Here is a 22,779-nt window from a genome sequence, read left to right on the forward strand (position 1 = left end):
GGAAAGCCATTGTGGTGGATGTGGCAATACCAAGTGACTACAACATCAGGAAAAAGGAGCATGAAAAACTAGAGAAATACCAGGGCCTAAGGGAGGAACTGGAGAGGGCCTGGAAGGTGAAGACCACAGTGGTGCCTGTGGTCATCGGGACCCTCGGGGCAGTCACCCCCAAACTGGAACAGTGGCTACAACAGATCCCAGGAACAACATCAGACATCTCAGTCCAGAAAGGCACAGCCAAGATACTGCGCAGAACCCTCAAGCTCCCAGGCCTCTGGTAGAGGACCCGAGCTAAGAGGAAGAAGAATCACCACCCGCGGTGGGTGAGAAGGGAATTATTATATATATATATATATATATATATATATATATATATATATATATATATGGTGGTCCCTCTGTTCAAAAAAGGGGGACCAGAGGGTGTGCTCTAATTACAGAGGAGTCACAATCTCTCCAGAGATTGGAGAGTCTGACCCAGAGTCCCCAGTCTCTATTTCCTCAATGGAAGGCATGTTGGTGGGATTGAGGAGATCTTCGAAGTATTCTGCCCACCAGCCCACATTGTCCCGAGTTGAAGTCAACACCATACCATCCCTGCTATCCACCTTATTCCTGGGAGGCTTTCTGGGGAAACGATTATTACTGGGGAAACTACTACTTCCGGCACCCACCGGAAGTAGCAGGATTTCACTGCAAATTGTAGGGTTTTTTGCTAGTCTGTATTCATGATAGAAGTTATATCTCTGTTTTCAGTTATAATACAATATGTAGTAGAAATTGTTTACGGACATGCCGTCTGCTATCAGAGAGCTGCTCCGTACAGAGGATCATAATTATGAGTTTAATCACGGAGAGCGACAGGAACACGATCGTTAAGTTTTGTAACGGAATGACCGCCAATTAGCAGTGCTGCTTGCAGCTCGTTTCTCTGAAGAGCTGACAGTAATAAAGAAGAGAAAAGCAGAGAAGCTGGTAAGAGTTCTGAGCTGCAGTTTTGCGCTGACAGTGTAAAACACCAGAACTACATTGTGGCATACAATGTATATATTTCACTCCTGAATGTATATTCTTATTCTGAAGGGGAGAAGGTGAGGTGAGAAGACACCAATGTTTGTACTATATTCTATTTTTGGTTTGGAATGGAAGACATTGAGAATAAAACAAGACTCAAATTATATTTTTGTCTTTTTCTGCTGACTTCTACATTGGTGATCCTTAACATCTGCGAACATTTGAACATGTTTTTTAAAGAGAACTCACCAGATGATGCCGCTGCTTCTCCGCCACTGTGGCTTCGGACCCAGTTTCTTGCCAGGCAGCCGTTACTCCAACCGCCGCTTCTGTGTTTATTGCCGTTATCAAGCTTCCAGAGTTCTGGCAGCATGATCCAGAACCATGGTTCCAGCATGCGGAAGCCCAGTTCCGTCTCTGTGGGATAACTACAGATGAGACCAAGTGCTTCCATGTAGTTACTGCGTTGGATTGGTTACTGCATTTCCACCCGGCGTCTGATGGGTCTGCTGAGGAACCCACCAACAGCTAACAAATACAGTGCGCTCAACGAGAATCTGCTTCACTCTACCAACTGCCAGATGGGGAGCGGGGCAGATCACTTGCTCCCTCTGAATGGTTTGGGGGAACTCAAGCCCTCCGAGCTGATGGAGAACATGCTGGCATTACTTGCAGCATGTTCTGGAGCTCCATTTTAAGTATACTAAGTTTCAAGTGTACTACTTTTCAAGTGTACCTTTAAATATATACGGAGTATACTAAAAGTATGCTTGTACCAATTTTGACATTATAACTTAAAACACACTTATATATAATTGTACCAAAAATATACTTTAAAAAATATACACTTTTACTTAAATAAAAGTATACTTTAAGTGAATAGAATATGTATTTGCTCAAATGTACCAATTGCGTGTACCAGTTTTGACATTATAACTTTAAACACACTTAAATATAATTGTACCAAAATACACTTTTAAAAAATATATTTTATAAAAGTATACTTTAAATGAACAAAATATGTATTTGCCCAGGTGTAAATGTAACCTGGTTGTCTTTCTCTTTTGTTATAACACAAAATGTCTTTTTTTTTTTTTTGGTTATTTGTATTACTCCTTACCTGACTGAAAATCTGTCATTGTTTTAACCCTGTTACTGTAAGAGCAGAAGCCTTTCCTTTTTATTTCTTCTTCTGTGGTATTGTCTTTAAATTGTTTGCGCCCCTTAGACCCTCCCCTTTTGTCATGTCCTGCGGGATAGTTGTGTTCTATTAATTTTTCATCTAACTACATCCAGTTTATGTGTAGATTTATTAACTTAATTTCTATTATACTTTTGTTTGTGTAGTTCTTCGAGCGGGCAGCCTATAACACGGTTGCTTTCTGCATGTTGTTCTCGTCAGTTATGTTGTATAAAAAGGTTTATTTGGCTTACTTAAAAGTTGTGAGTTATGGTCCCCCCCCCGGCCTTTTGTCATGTTGTCCTGCGGGAGAGGACTTGGAGCGGGCAGCCTATAACACGGTTGATTTCTGTATGTTGTTCTCGTCAGAATAAATCAAGAAAACATCCGTTTTAAAGACAAACCGTGTCACGGTCCGATTACTCAATAAAACCAGCACAACGCAGAAAGGATCCGGTTACACTTGGTGCCGTTTGACCCGTTGTAACGTCCAATCTCCCCTGCTGAGGCTGCTGCTACGCTGCGCCTTTGACTCCTCCTGATTCGCTGCGCCGAGCTCCTTTGCCCTGCGCTTTGACTGGCAGACGTTGGCTTGCTGTATTCTAGCGACGAAGTACCTGTTTCTGTTGGTCTGTTTTGGGCATCTTGTTTTGTGCAAGGGAAGAAGGGAAATAAGTGAAAAACAAAATATTTAAAATTTTATAGAAGCTTTTATTTTTTGGAAAAATAAAATAATTTTAAAAAGTACATAATTATACTACTACTCCTACTACTACTACTACTACTCCTCCTACTACTACTACTACTACTACTACTACTACTACTACTACTACTACTACTACTACTACTACTAATAATAATAATAATAATAATAACAATAATAAAATTACAGACAAGAGACCAGTCTGCTGCGACAGACTGGCGACCTGTCCAGGGTGTACCCCGCCTCTCGCCCGGGACACAGCTGGAGATAGGCACCAGCAACCCTCCCGACCCCATTAGGGAAGAAGGGTGTAAAGAAAATGGATGGATGGATGGATGGAGACCAGTCTGTTTATTACTCTTTGCCTGTAGATAAAACTGGTTGTTTTTTTATGACTTTTATTTTTTTATGATGCATGTAAATTCTTGTGTGGCTAATTTGTTTTTAGACTGGGAATCTTCAGTCTCACTTTATTTTTGACATCCCTTTTTTGATGCATTGTTCTTTTTAATGGTGTTTAGCTGTTACTGTTTGATGAAATGTCTGACACTGAGGTACCTTCTAAAGGTGATGAAGTGGACCAGAAGGTCACTTTTAGTTTGGGGAGGGGCCAACATTACAGTACAAATGAAAAGTTTGGACACACCTTGTAATTGAGTTCAATTACAAGGTGTGTCCAAACTTTTGGTCTGTACTGTACATGACATTTGGAAGGGGTAGATCTATGCCTTCTAGTGCATGTTCTGTTGATCACTGTGAGATGAACCCCCCCACCTGTCCCTGCAGCTGCTTTTACACCCATTGGCAAAGCAAGGTCTGACCTTAGCCAACTTGTTTGTACTGAGGCTCTCAGTGGGGTGATTGCTGATCTGGCAAAGCAGTTTGGAAATCATCACATCCAGACTTATTGGGAAAGCCAGAGACGTGGTTCAGGTGTCGCTTCGCTCCTAGCCTCAGTCATGTAGTGACAAGTTAGTTTCTACTGTTTTTGATATTTTGAAACACAACTTTGGTGAGCTGATCTTCTCCACTTTACCAATGAGAGACTCCTATAACGTCCTGCCTGCTGATAGAGAGACAGCCATGGACTACCTACCAGATTCAACTGAACAAGTCTATTGAAGCAGATGATGAGTGTTTGCGTAGGAGGGGGAAGCAGGTGGAGGATCCAGGAGCTGAAGTTACAATGTTCATCAACCATTGTCCTGATCCTGGTTTAGACCATAAACCAGGTCATAAGTTTATGACTTAAGTTTAGGTCATAAGTCTGGATGTGATGATTTCACATTTCTACGGGGTTCACACATCTTTTCATTATTAAGAAAAGAGTTAGCTCTTTTCTTCCAGCTGAAACCTGTTGAGGAGTGGACTGCTGCTAAGGTCCAGAGCCATGTTGCGAGCCTTAGGAGGCTAATGGTCACTACGAACAGGGCTGTTGGTTTGTCTACAGGCCCTGTTCTCTCCTGTCTTCCTCAGCTTGCTCAATCACCCAATGCTGCATTGCCAGCTCATGCAGCACCATTTGCTGTCCATTTTCCCCAAGCTGCCTTAGCATGTGAATAGCTTCAGGGCCCTTGTATCAGCAGCCACAGCAGCAGGTTGCTCCACAACCCTTTCAGAATGCAGGTCGACCCAAGCCAACTTTTTCCTCCAGTTCAGGAGTCGAACCGCCTCATCAGATGGCAGAGATGTTTGATAAAGTTCTGTCTTTGTGTGCAGCTTCTCTTGCTACAAAACAATGTGGTCAGCATATGGGGAGCTACACACGTGGTTCTAAACATCCTCAGCATGCACCATGCAGAGTTTGTTCCTCGGAGGAGCATTACAACACATTCACACTGCAGAATGTTCAGACTGTGTCTCAGCTGCTTCGGCTCAGGACACGTTAAAAGTGATTGTCCTCAGCCTGCTTATCACAGGCGGTCACAGGACCGCAGCAGTCCTCACAGTACCCTAGTTTAAACTAGAGAGGCCGTGTGATGAGAGGGGCAGTATGGCCTAGATCAGGGGTCTCAAACTCAATTTCCCTGGGGGCCGATGGAGGTAGAGTCTGGGTGAGGCTGGGCCGCATCGGGTTTTCCACAAGAAAAGCTCTTACAAAAACATTCCAATGTTATCAAATGTCTTTATTTTTATTTTTTAAACACAAAATAAGATGAAAAAATAAATAAATTAACAATTCATAAGAAAAAAAAATTAATCAGTAATAAATAAATAAAATATAATAATAACACAGCAGCTATAGAAGACTAGATAAATGTAATTATTATAATTCAGATTCAAATGGCTGTATTAACAGTTCTTTAACCTTTAACTTTCTGAACATGAATGGAACATTGAACATAAACTGTTATGAATATAACAGTTTATAAACTGTTTCTTCTGCCTACTTCTTACTGCTAGAGGTCTGGCAGCGCTTCCTCTCGCATAGCCGAGCCACATTTGGCTTAAGGGAGGAGGCAGTTGAGACCCTAAGTAGAGCTTGAAGATGCTCGTCAGTAAGTCTGGACCTGTACTTGGACTTATTGAAGTTCAAGGTAGAGAAGAGCTTTTCGCACAAGTATGTGCTCCCAAAAAGACACATGGTCCGCTTGAACATTTGGGAAAGCTCAGGGAAGCTGGGTGGCAATTCTCTCAAAAATTGCCCAAGCTTGTCTGCTTTTCCACTCACCTCCCTGAACTTGGCTTTGAGTTCAGAGTGGCACTGCGGGTCAATGAGCTCCATTTGAAGCACTGTGATTGGTAAGTTAGTTCAGCTCCGCACACAACACTGAAAAGTGCCAATCATATCAAACTCGCAGGCAGTGTTGGCATAGTTACTTTGAAAAAGTAACTTTAATCAAACTACTGATTACTCCTTGAAAAAGTAACTTAGTTAGATTACTGACTACTTGATTTGGAAAGTAACTAAGTTACACTAAAAGTAACTTTTTAGTTACTTTCAGCAGCTGCTAACAACAACACTCCGCCTCCTGTGAAAATCACATTGAGCTTTGCCAATACTTTTTTGTAAGCTATTTTATAATGGTAACATCAACAATGTGTCTCCACTGATAAGGTTGAACTGAAGAGGAGATTGTAGAAAAATAAAAAACGTGAGTAGTTTGTGTGGTCCACTGTTGTCTGGAAAACTCTAAGAAGGATTTTAAAGCCCCCCCCCCCACCTCCCCTCCCCCCCAGCCTCCAGGTTCTGTGTTACGGCCCTGCATTTGGTGTCACTGCGCACAGAGCTCCTCCTGCAGCTCACAGCTCAGATGGCTGCACAGATTTGCGACACTTATCTTAGTATTAATAATTAGAATTAAGTTGCCATTATAATTATTGGAAACTACGGACACGTTCATTCGTGGCTGTTTTCACGTTTATTGCGCTGTTTAAATTGGTCTCGATGTTTGTAGTTTTCTGGAGCGCAACGCGTTGGCATTCAGAGGTAATACAGTAACTTGACATTAACAAAGACACAGCGGGACGGATCATCTGAGAAATGATGAACAGGAGAGACTGACTAAAACTACCTTAATAACGGACAAATTCTGGGATTTATTATGAGTCTCTGCTTATTTCCAAGCCCAAATGAGCAACTTCACGTTCAAAAACGAGCCCAAAAAGCGCAACCCGCCACTCATTAAATCGGCAAGCGACTTTAAAAAATGAAGCCCAAAGCCGCTTATAATAATCGGACTTGGCGGCAGAATCTCAAAATAGTTCCAGTTTTTCCACCAACAAAATGCGCATCTCCCTCCATTGTTTACATTTCTGTCGCATAGAGACGTCGGTCACTCGACAAGACGAGTAGAGGAAATACGATTAAATAACAAAAGAAGATAGTAACGCAAAAATGATTTTGATAAGTAACTGTAGTCTGACTACTGGATTTGAAATAGCAACGCGTTAGATTACTCGTTACTGAAAAAAGTGGTCTGACGTCAGTAACGCATTACAAATTAACGCGTTACTGACATCACTGCTCGCGGGCCACACTAACATTAAACTTTCATATTAAGGTGGGGGCCACAAACTATCGTCCCGAGGGCCGCAGTTGGCCCGCGGGCCGCGAGTCTGAGACCCCTGGCCTAGATGTACACTCTGTTTATTCTGAGTGTTGTAATACTTCACTTGAGAACAGAACTCTCAGGTCTTCTGGTTCTGATCCGCTCTGCATCCCCAGAACCAGAACCAAACGAGGAGAAGCAGCATTTAGCATCTATGCACCACAAATCTGGAACAAATTTCCAGAAAACTGTAAAACAGCAGAAACACTGACTTCTTTTAAATCTCAACTAAAAACCCACTTGTTTAGAATTGTATTTGAAACGTAATCAATTGCAAATTTATTGACGGAATATGACTTACTGTTCTGTTTTGATTGTTGATTCTATGTTGCATTGTGTTTTTGTGTTTGATTTGATGTAAAGCACTTTGAAATGCCTTGCTGCTGAAATGTGCTATACAAATAAAATTTGATTTGAACAGTGAAGTGGTTTTCTTGGGGTCACAGAGAGTTCAGAGGGCTAGTGATTTGTTTTATGCCTCAGTTTCAGTTAGTGACTGATCTTCACTGAGGGGTATGTTGGACTCTGGGAGTATGTCATGCACATTGAATGTGGAGGCAGAGAGCAAACTAAGAGCTGCAGGTGTTGATTTGATCCCTTGCAGTTCCAGAGAATGTGGTGCACTTCAGGTGTGGTGGTCTTCTCACGCAGCTGTTAGGGTCCACGAGCCATAGGTTGGGAAACCGGAAGGGAAAACTGCAATTTTTGCAGTTTTCCTGAACTGCAACTACAAGTTCACCAAAGAAATAACAAAAACTTATGCCACTAAATTACACCAACTAAAAATGATCAGAGTCTAAGCTAATGATTTGCAAAAGCTTTCTTTTCCTTTTTAAAGAAATATCCTACTACTAACATGCTACTTTGGAATTAAATTAAATTTCTTTAAGTGTTGAAAATAGTTGATACTACAATGTTCATATACCATAAAGTATTGGTTATAGTTAAATTGAACAGTTAATTTAGAGTTTAATTCTTTAAATGAATTTACATTTTATTTAAATGGGTGAAGTGTTCCAGCAGCAGGAAGTTAATTTACAGCTGGATTCTAACACATATCTGAGAAAGCTCTTTTAAAATGTGCACGTTACCTAAAACAGGATCCTGAAACTAAAGATAAATATTAACACATTAAAAATGTTAACAAACATTGGAAAATTCTTGAAGCTTCAGAAAATGTTATAATAACTTCAGCAAAGAAAAACAATGAAAGCAGACTGAAAATTTGCGACTTACTGAAAATCAGATCAATTTTTATGTTTCTGTTTGTGTCGCTTTGAAAATGAGCGTGATTATGAGAACAAACAAATTGTACTCAAGAACTGAGTAACTGATCAAATTATTAATTATTTAATAATAATAAATTGTCAGCTGTTTTAAAATGCAAGGTTAAAAGAAACTTTGATATTTTGAGTAACTGGTTACTCCAAACAGGCTGCACAGTGGCGCAGTTGGTAGAGCTGTTGCCTTGCAGCAAGAAGGTCCTGGGTTCGATTCCCGGCCGGGGATCTTTCTGCATGGAGTTTGCATGTTCTCCCTGTGCATGGTGGGTTCTCTCCAGGTTCTCCGGCTTCCTCCCACAGTCCAAAAACATGATTGTCAGGTTAATTGGTTTCTCTAAATTCTCCCTAGGTGTGTGTGTGTGTGTGTGTGAATGGTTGTTTGTCTTGTATGTCTTTGTGTTGCCCTGCGACAGACTGGCGACCTGTCCAGGGTGTACCCCGCCTCTCGCCCGGTACGCAGCTGGAGAGGACCCAGCAACCCTCCCGACCCCATTAGGGAAGAGGGGTGTAAGAAAATGGATGGACGGATGGGTTACTCCAAACTGACGATTGTGAATAAGAACAATATTTTCTAGACTAAAGTTTAAAATCTTTAATCTAGGTTTGATTGATTGATGATTATTAAATTCATAAAAAAATATTGAATTAGAGGATTTGAGATTTTGGCTTAATTTCAGGATGGTCATTTTTGCTTAAAAGGAGTAAAAAAAAAAAAGTTCTGCAGAAGAGCCAACTCTGAGTTGTGCCATCTGTCAGGAGTAAAACAGAAGTGTTCCACTTTGATGAAGTTGACAACATCCACATGTAAGATGTCTAACAAAATGCCTCTTTGCTAACAGTTTTCCTACAAGCAATACAACTGCCAGCAATACACTTACAAAACTAGCAGTTTGTAAGTGTGCAGCGCACACCACAGGAAAGGATGAGGTTCTATAATAAAAACAGGTTAGCTGGTCAAATGTTAAAAAAAGAAGCAGCAACAGGATAACATTTGTTCTTTTTCATCTTATTTTAGGAAGTTTCCAGTTCTATAATAGATAAAATTGTTCTAGCTGACATGCAGGAAAATGCTCCAACAGCAAGATAACTAATGAGAATAATTAAATGGGCAACACTGAATGATGATAAAATTTTTCAAGTAAGCAGACAAACCTGTTCTACCAAATCCCTAATTAAAGCAGCAGCAATTGACACATGGATATTTGTCAATGTGTCAACAGGGAGGGTAACTACTATATTACTACCAAATATGGATTCAAAATTTAATTCATACTTAAAAATTTTTTTGTACTGCATGACCAGTCTGTGTTAAAAACAATCCTCAAGGAAAGATGAGACCAAAAAGAGGAAGTTTCCCAAAACCTTCTTATCCGTTCCAGACAATGCATATGGATTTTATTGAACTTATACAAAGTGGGCAATATAAATATTGTTTGGTAATGATTGATGCATTTTCTAAATGGCTTTAAATAAGTCCCAGCAAAGCATGCAGATGCTTTGGCAGTAGCTAAAGCTATATGTAAAACTATTATTCCAACAAATGGCAGACCACAAACTATTTATAGTGATAATGGGCCACATTTTGTAAACAAAGTTATACAAAATATGGCTACTCATTAGGAATAAGTTTGAAAAACCATTAGTGCAGGCCTATATATAGTGAAAAGCAGATTTGGAAAATGTATGGAAACATCTAACAGACAGAGGCCAGATTGTTTAGATTTGGTGAAGTTGTACATGAGAATTACACCCACAAGGGAAGGATTAACACCATTTGAAATAATTTATGGAAGACCATACAGATTACAAATATTTTCAGCAAATTTACAGAAAGCAGATGAGGAGCAAACTTGGCAGACTAGATGATTAGGACTCTAAGACAGAAAGAAGTGTCAAATGCAAATGTACTGCCCTGACTCTCCCCTTCCATAGGAAACCACTCCCATCAAGCCAGGAGTCTGGGTCTACATTAAAGTCATAAAAACAAAGAACTGGGCCAGTCCACAGTGGGAGGGACCATTCCAAGTGCTGATAACTACACCAACTGCTGTAAAGATTGCTGAAAGACCCTTCCACTCATTCCACCATCACCACCACCGAGTCCTGACGAGGTGTACGCTCGTCTCCGGCAGGCTGCAGCTGATGTCTCCAGCCTGCCATGCGGACTTTTTATTAGCCTTTGTTTGTTTGCCGTTTTTGTTGTGATTTTGGCCTGGTGGGACCGGTTGTCCTGTTTTCAATTCTTTCTTTGCAGTAGATTATTTTTTGCCATAGTCCGGTACTAGTAGGGGCTTCAACGACCCTGTATAGGGTTGGCCCCCTGCTGTACCGTTTTGTTCTTTTTGATCGGCTCACCAGGACCTACTTTCTGTCTCCCACTCCACCATGAACAACTGTTCATTACTAAAACATGTCCAAACAATTTCTAGAGGATATATAATCTCAACTGGTTGCCACAGGTAGCTTCCTGAAGATGTGTGGGCAGCATATGAACGCAACAGTCCATCTCTTCCTGGAAACAGTTCTGTGACTCTGCCCATCTTCCATATTTGCCTTGGAACGTTGTTTTCTCCAATAAGGACCACTTCTCTCCTACTTTCAATGAAGAGGGCGTGGGCAGCAGTCACTTGTGAGCAGATTTCAAGTTCATTAGGTAATCCCTTTGTCAATAATGCCAGAAGCTAATTAACAGTTTTTGACATACCGCCATCTCTGACATTGGTCAGAGATGGAGGTAATCAACATCAAGTTGATTTGCTTGTATGGTTGTAGCAAAGTCAAAAAGATGAGTCTTTTCCCAATCAGAAAGTGAGAAGGTGAAGTGGTTGTGGTTCTCACATAAATGAGAACAATGAATATATTCCCCTCATGTTTGCAGTGAATGTTTTTCTTGTTGGTTTTCCAGGTAAACTCTATGACCACGTTAAGACGAAGTTGGATGTGTTTCAGTCCAGTGACTTGTAATAAACATAACTGGTTGATAGTAAACTGAAACTCCTACCTGAACCCGGGTAAATTCTAGGGTTAGGTTACAACAGCACATGTGAAAAGTGCAATGTATGCCTTTTTAGGTTGACTACTGGATCTGACCATTAGAGGTCCTGCAAAATCTACTCTAATGACTTCAAAAGCTGGAGCCTCTGTGAACCTTTCTCTGAGCAGTGGAGCAGTAACTTGATGAGCTGGTTTCATCTTCAGCCTCCTACGAACATAGCATTGCGATAACACACATGATAAGCTTTTTTCCCTTTAAAACCCAAACGTTTTCTGTCACTTGGACTAAAGTATCACTAACCCCAGAATCGTCACTCTCTCATAACAAGACATTGCCATTAGCTCTGTAAATCTATGCCTTGTAGGTAACACCCAAAAGGGTGATGTTCCCTGAAACTAAAATCATAATGTTGCAGCCGGCCTCCAACACAAATGATATGCTTTCCATCTAAGAAAGGCTTCAAATCTTTTATTTTTGAATCCTTCCTTCTGACATGCTTCTAATTGACAAATTTCCTGGCTGAAACTTTGCCCCTGAACTGTTTTAACCCAATACACCTCTGCTGCACTTAGCTCTTCAGATGATAGGTCTCCCTGAATTTTCTGACCTGAGGGTAAATTTCCTATAAATTTTTTCACCCATGCAGTTATTCTCAAAGCTACTTTTAAACTCCTGTATTTCTCTAGATCTAGCAGTGGCTGTACTGGTTCTGAACCACCTAGGCCTGAGTTCTGTGTTCACTATGTTCACATTACAGCCCCCAATGTTCTCTTCTTTATATGGTGATATATGTGTACACATGTATATGTGGCCGGTATGGCCCTGCACTCTGTCTTTGGCACAAGGGGGAGCAAGCAACTCAAAAACCCAAGGAGCAAAATAGTGAAGTTCAAGATGTTTTATTGCAAAAAAAAAAAAAAATCCCCTTCAGTAACTGTATAAAACAGTTCTTTTCGTTTTTTCAAATAAAGTCCGGCATTCAATAATTGTCTCTTTAAGAGTTACCAGTTGGGGACCACTTCTGGTTACCACCTGTGCTGTTCTGGTTGGAGGCAATCCTGTGCAGTGACACACAGCTGCCTCTGCAATGCTCCAGCACTGCGCCACTCCTCGGCGTGCCACATCACTTTCAGCCCGATCCAGCTAAAAGAAAGAAACTGAACATGCCAGCATTCCCGCACCACAACTTTGTCAGAGGGCGTGTTTCCTGCTGGTAATCTCTGCTCGAGACGGAGCGCTACTTACAGGTTCCCCTCTGTCCTAATCCTTCGTACTGGGCCGTCTGGCTACTTTCCGGTACTCTGTACCTGCCTTGTGGGTTTCGTCCGCCCCTCGCTCTGTAGCTTGCGCTGCAGAATTAGTTCACCTGCTCCTTCCATCCCAGCTACTTTTATTTGGCTTCAATCAGTCTCTACTTATTAGCCCCTGTATTGGGGGGCTAATTATTGAGCTCCGCCTCCTTAGACATCCACCTTCAGTTCAGTGTGTTTGGGTTGTTAAATGGGAAAATAAACAAAAACCAACACAATCTAAACATGCAAAGTACAACACAAATAAAATAAAAAAACAATCATGTTTCCCCTGTGCCAGTGGTCCCCAACCACCGGGCCGCGGACCGGTACCGGTCCGTGGACCAATTGGTACCGGGCCGCGCAATGAATAATTAAATATGTCCGTTCTATGTATTGAGTATGGAGGAGCTTTTATTTTGAAAATCGTACACCGGATGCCGAGGTTTGAGTCATGCGCCAGCTCACAACGCGCGCACCCCCCCACCCCCCCCGGTTTGATCTTCACAACGCACGCACGAACCCCCCGGTCCGCAGGAAATTTACGAAGGCTTGGCCCGGTCCGCTGTACTAAAAAGGTTGGAGACCACTGCCCTGTGCAACATATATATATATATATATCTATATATATATCTATATCTCTCTCTATATATATCTATCTCTCTCTCTCTATATATATATAGATCTATATAGATATATATCTATCTATATATATAGACCACTTGAGAGCATAAATTTGTATATATATCTATCTATATATATAGATAGATATATATCTATATAGATCTATATATATATAGAGAGATATAGATAGATATATGTCAATAAAGTCAATGTTATTGACATTGACCCAATAACATTGACTTTGTTACTGACCCAGTTCCACCAGTTCTGTCAGGAGGAGTGGCTCAAACTATTGGGACTAAAGCTATTAAACCAAAGCTTGAGGGAGGAAACCCAAACTATTTGGCCAAGGCAGTTCAAAGGGAGTGCTAGCAAATATTGAGGGAAAAGAATGTAAACTTCTGATTTGAATACATTATTAAATTAATCTCTGACATATTCTCTCATTATTGTGGCTTTAGGCAAATCATTTTGGTAATTTTAACAAACAAAACATCTTTGGTTTGGTATTACTTCAGAGAGAGAGAGGGAAATAAGTATTTTTATTCAATGTGCCCAAACTGAATTCACTTTCTAAAATGAGTTACAAAATATTAAACATTTTTCACCATATTCTAATATTTTTAGATGCACCTGTGAAGTCAAGCTTTTAGCACTTTTAGCATTTGACTAAACCACCTGGCTGGAAAACCCAATTTGACACAGGTTTGGAATGAACAAAACTAAGTATGAAATAAAATGGTACACTCATCTTTTAAAAAAATAATTTATCCTTAAGCAGTATCTGTCAACCATAACATGAAACAAATCAGACAGTTTAAAGGCAGTGACATAATAGAATTACTGCAAAACAGAAAGAATACAGACCCATATGACCCTAATGCTGTGGCACAAAAATCAAATTTGGCAAGCTGAGAACAAATCTGTTATGCTAATGCATACCAGATGCTTTCATGCAGGAGTACAAATTATTAGCCTTATTATTAAATAAGGCTAATAATTTGTACTTCCAACATTCTCAAATGAATCACTCGGAGGAAGGATAGGTAGGATTTATGATAACATTAATGAATCCATACTCGACACATCCGTGATTCAGAGCTGAGGAGCCAGAGATTGGTGGTATCAGCCGGTTGTCACCGGCAAAAAGTCTTGGTCTGGTGGAAAGTAGAGTCTGACCATTTAACTACAGCTGCTTTTATTCAGGATCAGAAGGAACTGGGCTAGAAAAGCTGCTGTGGTGGATCCGGGTCAAAACAGTCATACCATGGTGTTGCTCTCAGTCACCTTGTCCATGTACTGAAAGGAAGGAGAGAAAAGTCAGTGTCATTAATGTATAAAAGACTACATAATAATAAATAAATAATGCATTTCTGTAACCTTGATGGTAGTGACCGGCCCTATCACCACAGGCACACAGACATTTTACAAATTTATGCTCTCATTATTTCTAGGTTATTTTTATAGTTCCACCGTTCCAGAAACCCTTCTATTAAGATGTCAGAGCTGATGCCTGACTAGAGTTTTCTCCAGCTGTATGGTGGAGAGAACTCCACCATGCAGCGCAAAGCACTGTGCAGCTGAGTAGCATCTACTTGATGGCTTTATTATTGCTGCTACTCAGCTGCCTGAAGTAAAGCTCCTGAATTTTCCTTTTCCTTAAAAGATGTTTGGCAGGAAATTTTAAAGGATCACAACCCATGTTATTAAGGAAGCATCAGTGCTTTGCTGCTGTAAAACCTAGAGTTGGGGACTAGTAGCAGCTGAAAGCCTGACCTGACTAAATATCAGTTTATTTCTGCTTGTGTTATTCTAAAAACCAGCAGAATGGTGAAAAGAAGAAACTTTGCAGTCCTTTGCAGTATGGGTTGTGGTACTTGATTTATCTGAAAACAACCACAGCATTCCTACCCTATTTTTACTAAAGCATGTGACACAATCAGAATAAAGACATGTGAGGACCTCATTTTCAAAGTAATAATGTGTTACATTATTTTATCAGGAGTAGGAATAATTTCTGCTCTTTCGTTTTTTAAAAAAAAACAATTGTGTTTTTGCAGTATCAGTCACTAATGTAAGTAAGCAGAACAGAACGGAAGGCTGAAGGCTGCTCTATCAGATGAACACAAGCAGTATGTCTCTAGTCATTCTCAACAATTTATTAACATTTATGTGAGAGGAGGCCCCGAGGAAGACCCAGAACACGCTGGAGGGACTATGTCTCTCGGCTGGCCTGGGAACGCCTTGGGATTCCCCCAGAAGAGCTGGAAGAAGTGGGTGGGGAGAGGGAAGTCTGGGCCTCCCTTCTGAAGCTGCTACCTCCGCAACCCAACCCCAGATAATGCGGGAGTGAGAGAGAGAGGAAGAGAGAGAGAGATCTCTTTCAGCAGCTAAAGAGGGAGGGAGGGAATGAGAAGATGGGTGAGTAGGTAGGTAGGTTTCAATAATGTCACTACACAAAATAGACCTATGTCCCTACATCCCATTTAATCTGAATTATGGATCTCTGCAGGTCAGTTTTTATTGTATTTCAGTATCTACCCTAATTCTAACCCTATTTCATTAAAAGCCACTGATGCCTTCTACAACCTTGCAATCTGCAATTATTTGTCCTTCAATTGTCAGATTGGGACCAACAGATCATGTGGTCCCAATCATTTGTCATCATTGGTCATTTGTATTTTATTTTTGTGTAAATGCTGTGATAAGGCTAATAGAATTTTCATTCATGACCATGAGAGTGTCATACCAGCCCATGCTTACTTATAGGATTAAACTGCCAGTGTGGTGTAAGGTGTGAAAATGGTTACTGAATTTGTAATCTATGTAAAGTGTGAAACGTGATTTGTAAACTGTTAAAAACATTTTGTGCGTAATTCTGGGTACTTGTAAATATGTGGTCAAATGCACACATAAATGTTAAAAATTATGAACACACACAAATACAATTTCCACAAACATTAAATTTCACCACAGGTTTTTTAACTTCAACATCACAAATTTGATAATTTCAAATTCATACCTTCTTCTATGGCTACAAATCATTTGAACAAGCTCCCTGATGCTTACAGGTGGCTGATCTGCATTTATGCACAGATCAGATTACAAGTGCACGAGGTTTTTTGTTTTTTTTTTGGGTTTTTTTTCTCCCCTCCAGGGGGTCTTTTGTGGGCTCTAGTGTCCCTTTTTTGAAATTAGATGTTGACAAGAATAGAAATAATCCACACAAAAACAGGAATGCAATTATGTGTAAAAAATGTTAACTACCGGTATATATGAAAGAAGTATTGAACACACTTTCAGAAATTTTGTTAAAACTTTGTGAACAAGACTTGTGTTATGTTAAAGTGAACTTCACTTTAAATACAAGGTGTGTCTTTAATGGGGAAACTAGTCAGATACATTGACGATTATTTATCTGTTTCCGACTTCAGAGGATTGTTTAGAAACCATTACAGAACATTCAGGATTATGAAAACCCAGGAACCTAGCAGGCAGGTCAGGGTGACGTTGTAGAGAAGTTTAAATCAGGGTTAGATAGATAGGTTAGAACAATATCCTATACTTTTACTATTTCACAGAACTCTAATCAGTTCATCTGTTTTTTGTAAATAATCAGAAAAATGTGTTTGATTCCTGGACCCGTTGACATTTGCCCCTTGTCTTCCCCCCTCTCCTGTCATCCTACTTTCAAATTAGGAAGCAGCTAAAGAAAGTTTGGCTTCTTGGCTGGAAATTATAAATAATTGAGAAATGGTTTGCAGACATTGCAAGTAAAAAACAAAAGTAGATGGAAAATACTTCTAATGATGCTCTTTTCTTATCTAAGATAAAAGACTGTAAGGTTTCCCAATATACGAGAGGAGGTAACCATTGTTTGGGTGGGATTTAGCATGCAGTGGAAAATTACAGTGACTGACCACAGCTGCTGGGTATCTTCAGAACCAGCTTAGGAAGGCTTTAAAACAAACAATTAAAAGAGACACAGATATTAACCTTAATTGTTGAATTCTCACACAACATAAAAACAGCATATTTATATTTAAAGAATGAGGATATGTAAGATGCCTTATTTGTTGATGCTGAGTAGACATGGGCTGGTGTGAGATTCTTATAACTTGAGCTTGAAAAGAAAAACCTGATCAAGTTTATTTTAAATTAAATAAAACACTTATATTGGTGCAAAAATAATATAGCCGCTTGATTGGTAATGCAAAAAGGTAACATATAACATTTGTTTAAGCTTATTTAGATTTTTATATAACAATTTGAACAAAAATATAGAACAAACATTGTTAAATTTAATAGTGTTCATTATATAGATAATGATTATATAGATAATAGGACTTATATCCTTATAAGTGCTCATTATATAGAATTTTAGAATACCAGGCTGATATTAGCTTCTTTATAAGTGGAGCTATCTGCTAATGTTGCTAGGCAGTAGCCAGTAACTTAGCAGGCCTCCTGCCTTTATATTTTAACTACCATTTTAAAACAGTCTCACAGAAAAGCTGTGGCATGTAACTTTTGTAAAAATCTTGAACTGTTTATACTTTTTCTCGGATTGCTCTAAACGTCCTTCCAACCAATCACAGTCTCGTGGCTGTGATTGGTTGTTTGTGATCGGAAGCCTAACCATATCATTATGGTTATGGTTAGGCCTGTAAGTTAGCCAGCAAAACAGGGCAAATGGAATATTGATGCACTGCTAAACTGACTTTATTAAGTTGCAATAAATTGTATCTTGCTCAAGCAACTTACTGGCCACTTAAAGTGTTATTAACCACCTTCGGAAAGCATAACCCCAACCCTGGCAAATTTTGAAAAATTCCAATGAAGTGACTCCTTTTCTGTGTTGTTGGAGACTTCTATGGCAACAACGTTCTGCAGTTCGACAGCAGGCAGCCTGTCTGTCCTAAACAAGCAGTGAGAGAAGCTAATGGCAACAGCCATTAGCTTCTCCTGCTTCCTCAGCACTGCAGCCAGACTCACACAGTCATCCATTCAACACCAGACCTTCACCAATAGTCAGAGCAGAGGAGACTGTGATGTAAAATTACAATAAGGTCACATCTGCTAGTCATGTAATATGAAATGCTTATGAACTCTCACCAAAAGAACTATTTGGGTTACAAATAGAAGGTTGGAAGTTGTTTTCTACAGCTGCATGAGAACCAGACTGTCTCGCCCCTTGTTGTTAATTCTTTATCCTTGGTATAAATCTCATGTGTTGTCTCTGCCTGGCAGAGCTTTTCATCCAGATCTGCTTCATTACTGATTGTCCTACAAGCTCTCTGTATTGTGCACAATAATGATAAACCTGATTGAGTGATTTCACCTGAACAGTGCTTGGAAATAGTATTTTTTCCACAACAAGACCCATTCCATTTAGTGTCCAAATTGCAAATAAATCACACATTTGTAAAGCTGAGTAATGCTACTACCAGCTGCCATGGAAACACTCCAACTCCTGACTCGCCACCGGGTGGGCAAGAGGGAGAAAATATCTTACCGGAATGTCACTAATTGGAGAATTTTCTCTCTGTACTTTTAAACTATGTGTTTACAGAACAAGGATTAATGCAGTCTCATAAACTTGCAGAAGATTTTGGATGTTGAGATTTAACGGCTACTTTGTGATGACAGTTACTATTTTGTGGCAATCGGCTGCTGTTGAAAGACTTGAGCAATGATCAATGAGCAATAAAATGATTCATACATGTGAACATAGCACAGCTGCAAAGACTGCTGCAATAGTGGTCAATACTCACAGAACTGATGAAGGGCAGGTTCAGGACAGAACCAAGAACTGGTATTCTTCTGATGAAGCCAACAACAACTGGGAAGAAGCCCCTGCACACAAACCCAGAACCAGAGACGGAGTCAGGAGAGATAAAGCAAATTCAGAGTAGAGATCTGGTTTCTGAAAAAGAGATTGTGAGTACATGATGAAGTTGTAGTTAACTTCACTTCCTCTTACCTAAAAAGGAGGAAAAATCCATAAATTTCCAGCAAAACTCCAATGATAGGCCAGCCAATAAGGACTACAAACACTCCTCCCAGGAAGAAACTAGTGGCCTTTAATTTGTGCTTTTGAAAGAAGAAGCGGAACATTCGCTCCAAGCCGATGACGAAAGCCAGGCCAGCGACAAACAAGATCTATGGAGAAGAAAATGGTCAGTGTATCGTATACAGAAAACTCCGACTAAAGGACAAAACATCTGATCCACATGATAGATAACAGACCTCCACCTTGAACGGATTTGTTCCAGGGTCTAAATTTTTACGTCTTTCCAGACTCAAATTTCTTGAGTTGTCATTTTTAAAATAAGAATTTAGCAATTCAGTGGATAGATGGATGTTTTAGATAAATTGACAGAGACTAAAGAGGGAAAACACAAATATTTTTAAGAACTCTTATTTTCTTTTTCCTTTATTTGGAAAATGAAAAAACTTGTCAGACTGCAAAGAAACACCTGCTGTTCAATCAGAGCATCTCCAAAGAACTGAAACTGTAAATCAATACTATCTAGCCAATTTTTTCTCCCTTCTTCCCCCAAAAGACAAGCAGAAGTACAAGAATTATGCATCAAGCAATTGTTCATAATCTTTAGATTTTAACTAGAAACAAAAAGTAGATTAAAGTTTATTTTTAGCAAAATTAAAGTGGAAGTGGATTCTTAGTTTTGAAGGATTGGATGAATTTCAAAAAAATCTGGTGAATTGGTTGAGTGGTTGGTGCATCTCTTATAACCAAGTCATTCTGCATTACACTAGAATTGCATTTCATTGTCGCCATAGACTACACACTACACATATAGATCTTGCAGCATGATATACATGTATATCACCAAAAGCAATACTCACATTTCCTATGGCCAAAAGCGCCTTGTCAAAAAACAGGATCATCCCAAAGAAGAGGAAAAATACGCCAAAACCTGTTAATCCCATTCCAATTTCTGACAAACATGCATGCACGCACGCACACACACACACACACACACACACACAAATATGCAGAGACACACAGAGTGGTTGGTGCATATTCAAATCACTATAACAGCCTGATGTTCATTCAGCAATATATATATATTTTTACTTTTTTGCTGTTACAATCCAAAAAATATGGTTGCTTGAAGGTACTTAGAGGATAAACTAGCACTGATGGTGTTCTCTCCTATAATATGGACATCTTTAGTCTGGTAAAAACCAACCCCTTGTCCTACACTATTTGCTTTGTACAGAGCGTCTGAGCTCTCGGCTGTTGAGAAATGATCGCTTCTTAGAGGCATGGACTGTGTTGAGGTTTTAAATTTTACCCAGTTGCTAAAGTTTGCCCGTGACATATGTAATAGTTAAACACTATGAAGCTAACCAGAAATTTCCTGAACTGTAACCAAACGTCCTCGAGAGAAAAGTGCCGAGCTGACTGAGGCAGCTGTTAATGTTAATTCAATATTTGGAAGTGTAGCCAATACAGACTTAGTGGCTTTGATCTGTTCCTCTGCTGCCATTGCTAAACCTACAGGCAGACTACAATACAGAAAATTGACATAATTGTTCACCACGTCTCCTGTTCGTTGACTGGTATGGTAGAAAATCTACCAGAGACAATTCAAGTCAAGGCGAGAGAGCCCAGACTGTGCTGTAAGCAAATTTTTTTGTCGAGTGGAATTGTAGGCAATGGCCAGGTTAATACAAGCGTTTATATTTATTTGTAAGGTTGTTATTGTAGATAAGAACTTGTTCTTATTAGACTGTCAGGTTACAATAAAGGTTGAAAAATATGACAGAAAATGACATTTCTTCCTAAAATTAAATTCAAAAACTGAACTGATTCATTCCAATTCAGTTTTTGAACAGAAATAACAGTGTTTATTTCTGTTAATTTAGAAACAGAATATATAAGTATTCTCACTCACGTAAGTTTGCAGCTGTCCTATGCAAACATTCTACCACCTCTTTCTACCTCACTTTTCCCCTCCACTTAACATTCCATTAATGCGTCTGAATAGTACTGATACTCTGAGCTGACAGCTTCTTAAAATAACCTAGTGTGGCTTATCTCCCTTTTGGAGGACACCAGTGATATGATGTTTCTCATAACTGTGTAGGCAACAACATTTCCATATCAAATATAGTTCTTACAGGTGTAAATAATAGTAAGTTATTGGTTTAAATCAGGGTTGCCCAAAGTCCTGCATGTTTTAGTTCTCTTCCTGTTTAATGCACTTGGATCAAATGATGGCTGTTAGAAGGCCTAAGAAGAACACCGACATGCTGAAAAGTATGTCATTGGTGCTACCACCAGGGAGAGAAATAAAACATGCAAGATACAGGCCCTCGAGGACCGACACTGGGGACCCCTGGTTTAAATAATATAATGCCTATTTCTAAGCCTTTCTACACCTGATCATTTACATTTAATATTATTGGTATTTCTTAAATTATGATTAACAATAATATAGAAGTTTTATTCATTTATTTTTATTTAGTCGTTTCTTTATACTTTATACTTTAACATGTTCAAAATGAAGCCAATCATATCATCAGTACCACCATTGCTAATATTTCATTATAAAGCAATAAAATAATAAGACTGCTTGAAAACTTCCTCGTTTACCTTGATTTTTACTTATAACTTAAGTATTTTACAATTCACTAAACATCAAGATGATGATGAAAGTAAGAGGGCTGCAAAAATGTGTAGCAATACAAAAATTTATTTAGATTGAGCCTATAAGTGAGACAGTTCATGACATGAAAAGTGTAGATTGAAAGCTTCTGCAGCACAGATGGTGCCAGTTTGACATAGCCACTAGCTACAATTTCTGCACAACAACTAAGGTCTTACTTTGAGAGTCCGTTAGCGAAATCATCCTGATGCTGAATATGAAAATATATTTTAAATTCTTCTAATGGCTTGGATGACAGCTGCCACAGAATCGGCAGCCACGTCTTCCGGAAACACTTGTTATAGGGTGGTAATCTTCCGGGACACCTTGTCGAGCTACATTACACACACCAAACTTTATTTAACGCCAATTTACTGGTGCATACTTTTGCAATAACAAAAGTATGCATGCGGACTTTAACCACGTAAACGCTTACTTGCATAGGTCTTAAAGCGGAAAAAAGGGGCAAAACAGTCGCAAAAAGGCTACATTCGAACGCGCTATAAAATTAAGTTTCTTGAATGCGACACAAGAAGGTTTCTTGATATCTATGCCCTGCGAATTGTGTGACAGGCAGTACTAATGTAGCCGGAACAATTTAAAGTGTTTGTTTCAGACCAGACTTTATTTTTTTATATGTTAAATGTAAACTATAGTATATTACTTTCAAAAATACACGTCATAGCGCTCAAGTTGAAGAATGTGTGACATTTTGGAAAGGATTATCTTACCTTTCTAAGGTCCAGTTCAACCAATTCATCTAATGACTAACCTAGCGGACTAGATTCGGGGAATATTTAGTCTTTTTGTCCCTTTGCTTTTCCTGTGTGTTCACGAGTAAATAGACCAAGGTGTTTGACTGGTCATTTCGCTGTCGGAATGAAGTAAGCAAATCCTACTAAGCCACCCTTTAGCACATAGTTTCGACAAGGAGAAAAGCTACCTTTTGGCCTGTTGGAAT

At 39.5% G+C, this 22,779-nt stretch overlaps 1 protein-coding gene across 3 annotated transcripts; it reads right to left on the bottom strand.

Annotated features, from left to right (window-relative positions):
- Window positions 1-13,661: 13,661 nt before the first annotated feature.
- Window positions 13,662-22,635, bottom strand: golt1ba (golgi transport 1Ba). 3 transcript variants are annotated; one of them, XM_044107578.1, is made up of 6 exons: window positions 21,998-22,177; window positions 20,011-20,102; window positions 19,124-19,302; window positions 18,915-18,996; window positions 17,061-17,098; window positions 13,662-14,439 (listed from the first exon to the last, which is right to left on the bottom strand). In XM_044107578.1, the coding sequence occupies exons 1-5, from the start codon at window positions 22,020-22,022 to the stop codon at window positions 17,090-17,092; spliced, it is 387 nt and encodes a 128-aa protein (XP_043963513.1). In that variant the 5' UTR covers window positions 22,023-22,177; the 3' UTR covers window positions 13,662-14,439; window positions 17,061-17,089. The 3 variants fall into 3 exon arrangements, with proteins under 3 accessions (XP_043963513.1, XP_043963514.1, XP_043963512.1); XM_044107579.1 differs by lacking the exons at window positions 17,061-17,098; window positions 21,998-22,177 and adding an exon at window positions 22,550-22,635; XM_044107577.1 differs by lacking the exon at window positions 17,061-17,098.
- Window positions 22,636-22,779: the final 144 nt, after the last annotated feature.

The sequence above is a fragment of the Gambusia affinis genome, linkage group LG23, assembly GCF_019740435.1.
Source record: "Gambusia affinis linkage group LG23, SWU_Gaff_1.0, whole genome shotgun sequence".
NCBI classification, from domain to species: Eukaryota; Metazoa; Chordata; class Actinopteri; order Cyprinodontiformes; family Poeciliidae; genus Gambusia; species Gambusia affinis.